The 12,012-nt window shown below is 39.5% G+C and overlaps 1 protein-coding gene across 2 annotated transcripts; it reads left to right on the top strand.

Annotated features, from left to right (window-relative positions):
- Nucleotides 1-695: 695 nt before the first annotated feature.
- Nucleotides 696-3,130, top strand: LOC125549487 (F-box/FBD/LRR-repeat protein At1g13570-like). Of its 2 annotated transcripts, XM_048712894.2 has the most exons (4): nucleotides 696-920; nucleotides 1,503-2,336; nucleotides 2,432-2,587; nucleotides 2,686-3,130. In XM_048712894.2, exons 2-4 carry the CDS (start codon nucleotides 1,509-1,511, stop codon nucleotides 2,962-2,964), a joined length of 1,263 nt encoding a protein of 420 aa, XP_048568851.2. In that variant the 5' UTR covers nucleotides 696-920; nucleotides 1,503-1,508; the 3' UTR covers nucleotides 2,965-3,130. The 2 variants fall into 2 exon arrangements, with proteins under 2 accessions (XP_048568851.2, XP_087370451.1); XM_087514325.1 differs by lacking the exon at nucleotides 696-920 and having other exon boundaries at nucleotides 1,491-2,336.
- The last annotated feature ends 8,882 nt before the right edge of the window (nucleotides 3,131-12,012 follow it).

The raw sequence follows: 12,012 nt of genomic DNA, 5'->3' as shown, positions 1-12,012 counted from the left end.
TAGATCGGGTAATTTTTTACTCTGTGTTTTTATAAATTTTTTTCTTGTTTCATTTGTGGTTTTCCCTTTTTCCACATGGGAACAATTTCATTTTTTTTGAATATTTATTGAAATTTGAAATATTGTTTTAAATATGGGAACCATTTTAAAACGAATATTATTTGAAATCCAGGAACATTTTTCCAATTCACAAACATTTATTGAAATCTAGGACCATTTTCAAATTTATGAACATTTTTAAAAAGGAGGAATAAAATTATCAAATTTTTGAATAATTTTTAAAACCCTTAGAACATTTTTTTAGATTCATCGAAATGCGGGATCATTTTTCAAATTCTTGAACATTTGTAAAACCCCGATTTTTTCAAATTGACGTACATTTTTGTTAAACCCGGGTATGTTTTTAAAATTTATGTACAATTTTGAAATTTTCTGAACTTTCTAAAATATGTGGATGTTTTAAAATATATAAAAAATCGAGTTTGTGAACATTTTTGCAATTCAAAAGATTTTTTAAAATTCATAAAAAAGGTTTTTTTAAATTCAAACATCCAAACATCCAAACATTTGGGATCGATTGTTTTGTAAAATCCCAAACGATTTTTAATGATGTACGAAAACAAAAAGAGAGAAGAAAAACGGAAAAATGAAAAGAAAAAAGGGGCGCCCGCTCTGTACATGGGCCGCCCAAAGTGCGCTCGGGAGGCGGAGGGAGTCGCAGACCACTTCGGCGTTTCCTCCGCTAAATTCGAACCCTAGACACGACATGGCCACGGCGGCCGGCGGCGCGGCGGCGTAGGCATCCGGCGTCCTGCGTTCGTTCCTTGCCCCTCTGGCCTCTGCGCTCCGTCCCGGCGGCAGCGTCCAAGGCCGCAGCGGGCGGGCGGCGCCGCCTTTCTCCGTTCTCCGGCGCTCCGTAGGTCCGCTTTGCTCCCTGCCCGCTAGATTCTTAGAGTGAATGTTGGAACTGAACACGTGTTGCTCCTGAATAATTTGAGTGCAAGTCCACATCTAGGCTAAGAAAAGAGGGCCGGTTATGGGGTAAATTGACTCTATCCTCAACTAGAATTGCATTTGACCATTTGGCCACGCTGACGGCATCTCGATTATATACCCTAAATTGTTTGTCCAATCGACATTTTGCAAGACAAGTTTTTTTCTTCTTCATATTTTAATCACCTCTTCCTCAAATGATGGCACATGTATTCAACAAAAGAAGCCCATTTCCATCTTGCAGCCTGGCACATGTTTACTCTTCAAGATCACAAATTAGGTCTTCTAACACATGTCAAATGATAATCATACAACGCATAGAAACATAGTACTGTCCGCACTTCTCCCTAAATTCCCATCTCTTGGTTGTTCGTTATTTGTTGCTTTGCTAGGAACAAGCTACTACTCAGTGCACAATTTGATTTTTTGCGTCTATTGTATTTTTAGTGACACATGTGGTAGACTGCATGCTAATTTAGGCTCCCTGTCTTCCGGAAATGCTAGGACAGTTTAATATGGATTCTGAAGCAACGAGTACCTGTAAAAAGGCGAGGGCGGAAGCTACATCAGTTATGGGCACAGACAGACTTAGCAGTCTACCTCCAGAGATAAAGGGCGACATCCTCTCACGTTTGAATGTCGAAGAAGCAGTTAGGACTAGTACCTTATCAAGTACTTGGAGGGATGTATGGACTGACATGCCAGTGATATCTCTGTGCGATGGAAATCTTGCAAGAACCAAGTTCGTTACGTTAGTCGATATGGTGCTATTACTCCACAAGGGAACAATAGAGGAGTTTGATATTTCAGGTAACAAAAATTACCATGATGAGTTCGGTAGGTGGATGATCATGCTGTCAAGGAAATCACCAAAATCAGTTATAATCAAGTTGAACTCTGGGCCAAGGTATAAGATTCCCTCTTGCCTCTTTTCTATGGGTGATCTGGAGTATCTGCACCTAGAAAACTGCATCATCAGCTTGCCCCGGGCATTCCAAGGTTTCAAGAGCCTAACTGACCTCACCCTGAAAATCTTCTCCTCCACAGACAAGGATATCCAAAATTTGATCTCGTTCTGCCCCGCACTGACTGATTTGATATTAAATTCTTTTGAGGGCATCAACCGTCTAAACATTAAGGCTCCTAAACTGGATTATCTTAATGTTGAAGGGGATTTTGAGGACATTAAGTTGGACGCACCTAATCTGGAGGTGGCCTTTCTCTCTCTTGATAAAGCGTATCAATCTGTTCGAATTGCGCATGACAAGGAAAGCTATGTCAAGCAGTCATTGGGAAGCCTAAGTGTCATCGAAACACTTACAATTAGTGGTTTTTTCCTGAAGGTGAGCTATTATTATCTCCAGCATTACTATGGCATTCTTCTGCCTCTAACTAATCTGTGTTGCCATCTATTTTTATTATTATTTTATTGTTGCAGTATCTATCAAAAGGATGCATACATACGAAGCTCCCTGCCGTGTTTACTCACCTGGAGAGTATTTTTCTTATGATATGCTTGTGGGACCAGCGGCAAGTCTTGACTGCATGTTCACTGTTTCAGAATGCCCCTAACTTAAAGAAGCTTGAGATGTGTGTAAGTATGCCTCCAGTAAACTCTCCCCGCTTGCTCGATCACCTGATCCATGTTCTTTCGTTGTGTTTATGGCTAACGAGCTGTGAAAAAAAATGCAGAGTTTTCCTTGGAGCATCCTTGGTCAGGATGAGGATCAGGTGGGCATTCAAGGACTTGACCTGCAATTGCAAATGGACCATCTCGTAACGGCCAGTGTGAACTATTTCGGGGGTCTGGACTTCGAAGTTGATTTCGTGGCAAAGCTACTAAGCTGGGCACCAGCTTTAGAAGAACTGAAGATAGACTGGAAGGGTGAAAAGGACTGTAGCATGGTTCTGGCCAAGCTATTAGCTCTGCCGAGGGCGTCTACCAGGGCCAAGGTCATTGTCACGTTTTGATAAGCATGCTCCCGCAACCGTTTGCCGATGTAATTTGCTGCTGGGTAGAACTATCTTGGCTTTGTTTATGTGAATGTACCATCTAGGACTAGCATGTAGTGCATTTTGTTGAGGAAATTCGGTGGGAATACTTGATATGGTGTCAGCAATTGTTGTCCATATGAAACGCCTCATTCCATTCTGCAGCCCGGGCACACAAGCTGCCACTGCTGTTCCTCCATGCACCGGGGACTCACACGCCGCAGCCCTTCCTCAACGGCGTCAGTTCAGGTCTTCATGTTTTGTGCATGTGTTCTGTGTATGGTAAATTCATGGTTTTAGCAAATATGTGAACCAAAGGCATCAAATTGTATGGTCATATCATAGTTTTTGCATGTACATATGAAGCCTGAAGTAATGAGACCAAAGCAGCCATGCCTGGGAAATCAAAACTTTTACCAGATTTGTTTACATCTCCTTTTTTATTTTTTGTTGATAAGTGAATTATTTCTATATCGCCGTCGCTTTTAATATTCAGCTATTGTTTACGTCAAAATTATTCACTGAGGTGAGTCGGATCCAGTTTTTACCTCAAAACAATTCACATAATTAGGAGGACTGGAATCAGCTACAACTATTCAGTTATTATCTCATAGTTTTCGTTTCTCAAATAACCATATATGTTTTGACCAATACCCATATTTATATCCAGCTTTGCTTTTAGGGAGACTGGATAAATATGTCCATTATCGGCAAGAAATTAAGAATGCGTTGCTATGTTAACACACTACGGGTTGATTTAATTAAAAAAATTGGGCCATGGAGAATTTAGTCAAAGTCGAATATTCATTTTGGTGTGATTATCTCCTTTAGGATTGTCTCTGTTTGGACCATGAGGCATAGATGAGAAGAACCATACTGGTTCCCACCGACGGCGCCTCCTTGCATTCCCGGCCACCCCTAGGGTTGAAGATGACTTGTGCATGGAAGAGTTTTTGAGTGTGAGAAACAAATGTGGAAGAATTGTGGTTGAAGAGGAAGAGGCGCACTGAGGACTTCAATCAGGTGCCTACTAGATTGGGATCGCGCCATGGCGCGAGGGTGCTGGTCCCAACGTTTTGGTTAAGCATGTCGTGCCAAGTTAGTAGGAGCGTATATTTAGCGTATGAATTCAAACATGATAAAAAAATAAAGTGAAGAAGAAATATTCATTTGTGATAGAAGGCATGAGATTATAAGGCAACATAAAGTTCAGAATGTTTGTAAGACCACAAAAGACGCGCATCAAGCACAACATAAAAGAATAGACCAAAAGCAACATTTAATAGATCAGGATTACAACAAGTCATTTATATAGAAAGTTATGCATTCCGCAGATCAAAAGCCGTTAATAACAATTAAAGCATGTCATTTATATCGAAAGAGACCAGTAGCGCATAGAGCAGCGAGATAGTACAAAATACTGAAAGTGAAGTATCTTCTATATCTAAATAGCTAGCCCCCACTAAGATATTTCTCTCAACATGCAAACATGCCACCTCATCATTCAACATGCATAAGAAAAGGCCCACCTCAACATGCAACTATGCATATTAAAAATCCACTACAACATGCATGCATGTAAATTTCCATTTTATTATGCTATTTACATTTAATTTTTATATACTTCCAAAAACTATTGTTTCAAGAATTCATGTTCCGTATAATCAAAATCTCATTGAAATATTGCAAACATTCCCGCAACAACGTGCGGGGCATCATCTAGTTTATACAGAAGGCTAGCGACACTTAGATAGCAGTTCACACAAGTTTTAAGGATTATAAAAGTCCACACTAACTAATACAACTACCAGAGTCTTCAATTTTCCTTCGCCAAGAATGGTTGAAGTTCCCCCATTGCTCCAAGAGAAGTTGTGTAACGCTGGCCCAGGAAGAGAAGAAAAAAATGATAATTCTTCGAGAAGATATCTCAACTTACTAAAGATTCATTAAATGATTCATATGACATCTAAATCCAACATGCATTTTTTAAAACAATAGATATCTGCAATGACCAAAAAAGGAACTATCAGGAAGGTGAGTTTAGTGAACTGACATCAAGAAATTCATGCATATTTCCTTTAAACAAGTTTGGGGAGTGTGTATACAGTAGCACTACACAACTATGAATTATAAAAAACAGAGATGACCACCATCATGAGCAATTCTTGGCAAAGGGAAGATCCGTGTCTCAGGACTCAGTGAAATATAATTCATTTTTCAGCCTAAAGATATACACATAAAAAAATGATTGGATCCGTCTATCAAAGGTCACAAAAATTAGCAATCGAGCTCAATATGTTATTTAGAAAAAAAATTGGTAGACCATGTACACAACATTCATGAAGCCCTCCAGTTTCATAGGAAACCCAGGGGAGAAGAAAAGAAACTAAAACACACATGTGTTTTATTTCATTTACAATCCATCAAAAGATGAATGTAGAGAACTCATGATCTATGATTATTAACAACAATTCAAGTTCTGATATATAGAGCTGGCAATTAATATTAAGCACAATGGAATAATCCTCTATTGGTTACTCTCAATCTAAAATCAACAGTTAAATTACTATTTATCACCATCAAGCCAGCATATGCGGTTCATATATAAACTAAATCAAGCTAGCATACACACTTCATGTCCAAATAGGATTCATCTCCTACGGTCTGGTTATCCAAATCCAACCAAAGATCCTCACAGAAGAGGAGGGGGAGGGGGTAGAGGAGGAAGACGAGCTTACTTGCGAGTAGAAGCCAGAGCGCAGGGGCAGCGAGTATATGGACCAATAACAATAAGTGGCCAGTAAGATGCGCACCTAGTCATTCATCTGGTTCAAGGAACGCTCCAGCTCCCTCTGCAAAATCAAGTGGAATCACAAGCATTGTCGGATCAAAAAGGCAACACAGTGATGAAAGCACCATGTATGGCTATCTCACCCTGAGCTCCTTGGCCAACTTGCTCTCTTTCTCCTTGGCCGCCCTAGGGAGCCTCCCCCTCGGCGGAACGGTCTTGACGCGGTCACCATGGACCTGGCTCGGTGCCCTGGCATCCCTCTTCCTAGGCACGCCCCTGGGCCGGTCAGGGCCCGCCACCCCTGTGATCTGGCGGTCACTGTCCTCGGCCGCCGCTGATGAGGAGGGGCACTGTGATAATTGGTATTGTTTCTAAAAACAAAGCATCGCCAACACCTCACCTTGTTCTCGACCAGATTATAAAATAGACTAAAATAAGTAGTTTCTTGGTAAGTCTACATGTCATGTACAGTCATGATAACCTTAATTCATTAAAAGGCATTAAACCAAGATAGTGGATTTCCTGAACTATTTTTGTAGTTGATCTGCAAATTGAGTCAAAAGGTATTTATCTCATAAGAGAATAGTTCCACGCAACTAATACAACTGGCATTTCACAAACTTCGACATTAAGACGAATGTGTATATCCATATACGATCCATGGTGTTGGATCACACGTTTCAGAAACCATGGGTTAGATAAAGGACTCAAATAAATTACGCTATTTATTTTTGTGTACAATAAAGGACTCAAGCGCCACATCATTCCATATGCAGCTGGTAGTAATTGTTATAGTAGATCAGACCAGAGTAAATACCATTTCCAGATACGGAGCTTAATGGACTTGTTGTCGATGGGCATCATCCTGTCTTCCGACTCGACGACCTTTATGAGTTAGTGCCAGGCTGCGATGAACTGCAGCAGCACGCATGACTTGTCATTTGCCAGTAGCTTCATACCCATCTAATTTCACCATAGATGTCCCCAAACCCGAGAGCGCCCAGAAGCTGCATGGAACCATTCATTTCCAGAACGTGTGACAAAGATTTACAATATACTCAGCAAACAAGTTCAAGCTTAACTAAGGTTGTGCCTTCAGATTAGCATTTTCAATATATTGTGAATAAATTAGAACAGGACATTATAATGGATACAACAGACTCATGCAAAAAGAGGGAGAAGGGGGAACCTATAAGCTGAAATATATATATATAATGAAATGCTAAAAATCAAAGAATTGATAAAAAAATGATCAGATGCTTTGGCCTGGACGGGTTTCCGAAACAATACAGTAAATACTCTATCTAGGAAAATTGGTACTACAGAATCAAGGAAAATTGGTACTACAGAATCAAGGAAAATTGGTACTACAAAATTTATAAACTCATTTCAATGAAAATAAAAAAACTGCTACAGGCATCAAATTATCATCGCATTGGCATCTCACAAAGACATGGCATGTCAGCTTTTAGTCTACAAGGAAATCAAGATTGAGACCTGTAGCCTGTAGGTCACCAGTAGTCACTTCGACAAATCTCTTCATGGAAGCCATCGTCCTTCTCTTTGGTGTGGCGGAGGTTGTGCCTCTCCTGCTGAGAACCAAGTGGCAAAAGCTTAAGTTGGGAACAATAGTGTCAAGAGCACAGCAGCTGTAAGAGAAACAGGGAAGGAGAAGGTGCAGGAGAGAGCCGAGTCGACATCGCCAGGACGTACCTCGAGGATGACGATGCTAGACAACGTCCTCCCTGATGACGAAACGTTGCAGAGGGGAGCTGCCTGCTCGCCAGCGCACTCCATGGTGAACCAAAGCTCAGCACTGTGTCAGAGGCGAGTACATTATCATTCACGAATACACCATACAACGCGCAAAAAATGGAACTACCTATATATTGCTAATTAACAAAGTAACAGGACGTAGCAAAACGAAATCAAATGTGTAACGATCATAAGCCTTCAGAAATTGTAAGTAAATGTTGTTAGAACCGTCGGGATCGGTTAGGCTAGATATTCCGGTAGTTCTTACCTTCTGCTTATGGCTCGAGGAGCCACCGGTGCCGACCATGGTGACGATGGCCGGTGATGGCAGAGAGTAGTGGGCGAAGTGGTGGCGGCGCTTCCCGTCAGCACTGCACTTACCCTAGATCGGTAGGGGATTCGGTGGGGTGTACGGTGTTGCGACGAACCTCGTTCTCCGAGCCGCCGACCCCCACCTCTTTATATAGTGCAGGTGACAGGGGCCCGTCACCCATAGTGGGTTGAGCGCCCCCGATCAGGGCGCGGATCTAAGGGCTCGGTGGGCCATTGGGCCTACACGGTGGAGACCATCCTAACATTCTCCCCCTTGATCTTAACTTTTACTTTTGACCTTATACTTTTACTTTACTCGTTTCATAACATATCAATACATAGAACATGTTTCATCATCACAGCTCAATTGCCGATAGAATCAGATATCCACAACGTACCTCTCTGTATTGAAACAAATTCTTTAACCTTGGGCCCTTTTATTGTCCGAAAATCTTAGACTATACCATAAAACCCATGTCGACTGTGTGTTCTCCGAACACACTGGGCGGTAAGCCTTTAATAGGCAGATCTGCAAACACTTGTCTATTGCTTTTATGCTTCAAGCATTTCTACATAATTTCGGACTTTCTCCTTTACAACGCATAACTCTGTGTCAATGTGTTTGACATCAACACTTGACTCGTTGTCATAGGAGCGAAAAACTTAAAATGGTTATCGTTGTTGTCAACCATTATCAACTCCGGGTATAGGTCTCCTTAACCATTTTGCCTGTCCCTCAGCCTCATATCAAGCTATAACATATCTTTGCATCACATTGATGATAATTATTTCATTCATTGGAGCTTTTCCACACCAAAACTCCAAGTGCGAAAGTTAGCGACAATTGTGGATTTCGCTATACATTTCACAAGTCCTGTCTTTGTACTCACAATCTTTTGAGAGCACTTATTTCTTTCAGCATGAGGCCGATATCTTTGACTCCATTCCAGTGATCTATATATGGACTGGAAATTGCCAAAACAAACCGGATACGTGGACCGTGTCAGGGTAATATATTGAGCTTCCAACAGCTGAAGCATATGGCGCCATATCCATTTTCAATCTTTTAAAATCAACTTTTGGAACACCATAGTTTCCACTTCCATTACCCTTGACTATAAGAACATGCGTAGGTTTTATCACATGCACACTTTAGAGACATTTCTTAGCATGTCCATTCGACATCCCTAATACCCCCTTTTATTCTTTTCTTCATGAATCTCGATACTTATAACGAGAGACACTCTACCGAGAACACTCTTTTGAACTTTGAGGACAAGAACTTCTTTTCTCCTCCTGCAGTAGGTTGACATCACCACTAGCAAGTAGGATGTCATCCACATGCACAGGATTAGGAAATGAATTTCCCATTCTATAACTTTGCACGAATACAATTGTCCTCTCATTTTCTTTAACCCAAAACAACATTTGATTGCTTTAGTCCATAAAAGACTTCTTCAGGCAGTATCCCCTGTGTTTTACTTTCATCTGATGTAACTCAGATCATAATATCTTTCATCTGATGTAACTCAGATCATGATGTGCTACCAACACTCATTGTAATCTATTCAGTGCAAAACGCGCAAAAACCTTCCGATTTAAGTCGTGTTTTACACCTTTACATATTTCCTTTGGAGTCACATTGTCCTTGTAGACTCTTTAGAGCCTACTGTTTTGGCTCCATTGGAAATTACTCATCAGTGCCAAACATCGTCGGGATTCACCAATTTCATTTCATCTCACATAGTCTCTTATCATTTAGATAAGGAGACACTTCTCAAAGCTCGAATGAGCCTTTAAATGAGGTGGGATCAACCTCCATTTGAATTTCACTAACATAAACTTTATAGTAATCAGAAGTATCTGATTTTCTCATTCCTTGAGACCATCAGTGTCTCAGGTATTGGCACTTCTTTCATATGGGGATGTTGTTGCTCTGTCAATGCAAGAGGCAAACTAATTCTATAGTCTTTCATTTCCAAGAGGCAATAGGTTTTACAGGGACCTGTATCACAAGATCCATGTTTACTCATTCATCCTGTATAGAGCTAACAACATGTGTTGTATAGGTCATACAACATGCTCCCCCAGATTACTCCATCTTCACTAAAAATGGCGTATCTTTAAACTTTTAATTTGGGTTTATTCTGTTAAAACTTTCTTCTTTATGGCACTTTAAGCACCATCTTAATATTCCTTACTCTGCTTTCGGAACTGTAAAAGATCCAGAAATACAACTATTTCTTTCTCCCCCTCGAAATGTGGCAAGAACTTTTCTGTCACAATTTCAAAAAACCATTCATAACTCTTGTGAATTGAGGAAACTTTGATTATCTACTTCATTTATCCAATTACTTCATACGTAATGAAGTTATCTGTTAACTGGTATGGGAGTACCTTTTCCTCATTCCATTTCAGAAACTCAACAGAGTTCTTTATCATTAGTACTTTTGCAAGTCACACTTGCATATCATTCTTATATTTAGTTCCGTCTATAACTTTTATTCTCTTCGGATTTATTGAGTGCTTAATGACCGTTACACATAAGATGTATGGTTGATACTAGGAAAGCATAATAGCTACTCCATACTTTTCTCCCAGAGTGGGACACATTAAAAGCACATGAGTCATCATGTCTTTCTCCTATCATACATGATAAGTCTGAGAAAATTGCTGCCGCCATACGGGTTACGCAGGGATTTTCCCAGACTTTTCCTGCCATGCGGGTTTTATCATAATCATATTTTCCCGCCATGCGGGTAATTCCCTGTAAGGAACATAAATGCTAGAATTGGCTCATTTGACTCCATATTCAATCATCAAATTTATAAATAAATCCGAATGCTCTTTGACACACATGCTTGATCCGACGTTGGTCGAATTAAACACGCATGTTGCTTGTTTTATCTCAAATCATAGAGAGTACATGAAAGACATTCGTCAACCAAGACTCTCAATGATCTATCTCTTTTCTTTTGAAACCATTCTTTAGAGAGAACTTACTATCTCACGTTATGACCTTTCTTGGTCATCTTTCGGTTCACAAGTACCCAACCATTCACTTTCATGAATGAAAGCATGGAGAACTTTTAGTCTGAGAAAACTTAGTCAATAATCAACAATAATGAGCATAAAAATAACCCTACGTTGGTCTGGTTAAAAAATGTGCTCATTAAACTTTTGCAAAACTTCCTTTTTATACTCTAAATCATCGTTGTGGTAGAATTAGAATAAAACTCATTCTTCTACATTAATTCCATATCACCGTTGGGCGGAAATGGAATGCATATAACTCATAAACAATGTGATGATAGTATTTCTATTAAACAACTTTGCTCAGAAATAATCATCATCATCAACTTTATTGCAGCGGAAACAAGAAATATACATTTCTATAGTTCAAGAGCATTTCTTTATCTTTAAATATTCTCTGAAAATTGATCACTTTGATACAAAATTTATCAGAGATTTAAGCTTTGAACACAAGACTCATAGAATTATAGTATAGTTATCATCAACGTTGGTCAGAAAATAACAATACCATATTTTAACTTTAAAAACAAATATATTTCTTTTGTCATAGTGGAAGCTATCTGAATCTGATTTCACCCACAGGGGAAAACATTGCTAAGAATATTTCTTCCAATTAAATTCTCCCGTTCGTTCCAATTTAATTGGAGGATAAAACTTTCACTTTGCAGCGGAAATTTTATAATATCCTATTCAGAAACAATTTTGTACTCTTTTACTCTCTAATCAATTCTATCAGATTGGTTCGAAAAAGCATTAGAGAAGCAACAATTTAATCTTTTACTTTAGTTCTATTCACTTTTAAAAGATCACTTTTATTTTTATTTGCAGCGAAAACATGAATAGAAAATTCATGAACTTTTTCTTTTTACAGAAACTTTTCTTTCACTAAATAAAAATTCATGAACTTTTTTTCTTTATAAAATTCATGAACATTTCTTTTTCTGAAAATTTTCTATTTTCGATTTCAGAAACTTTTTCTGTTTACTTTTCTATCTACTTTTCAGAGACTTTTCTATTTTCCGAAAAATAAAAAAATGCAGCAACACAGTCTAGCGCGTGCGACCCGCAGCGAAGAAAAAATGGTCCACGGCCTTCCCTACGCGCACCGCTGCGCGAGATGCCTCGACCCGGCCTGG

This window comes from Triticum urartu, chromosome 3A, assembly GCF_056163025.1.
Source record: "Triticum urartu cultivar PI428250 chromosome 3A, HENAU_Tu73, whole genome shotgun sequence".
Taxonomy (NCBI): Eukaryota; Viridiplantae; Streptophyta; class Magnoliopsida; order Poales; family Poaceae; genus Triticum; species Triticum urartu.
The sequence above is the reverse complement of the archived record's forward strand: the minus strand, read 5'-3'. Positions and strand labels throughout refer to the sequence as shown.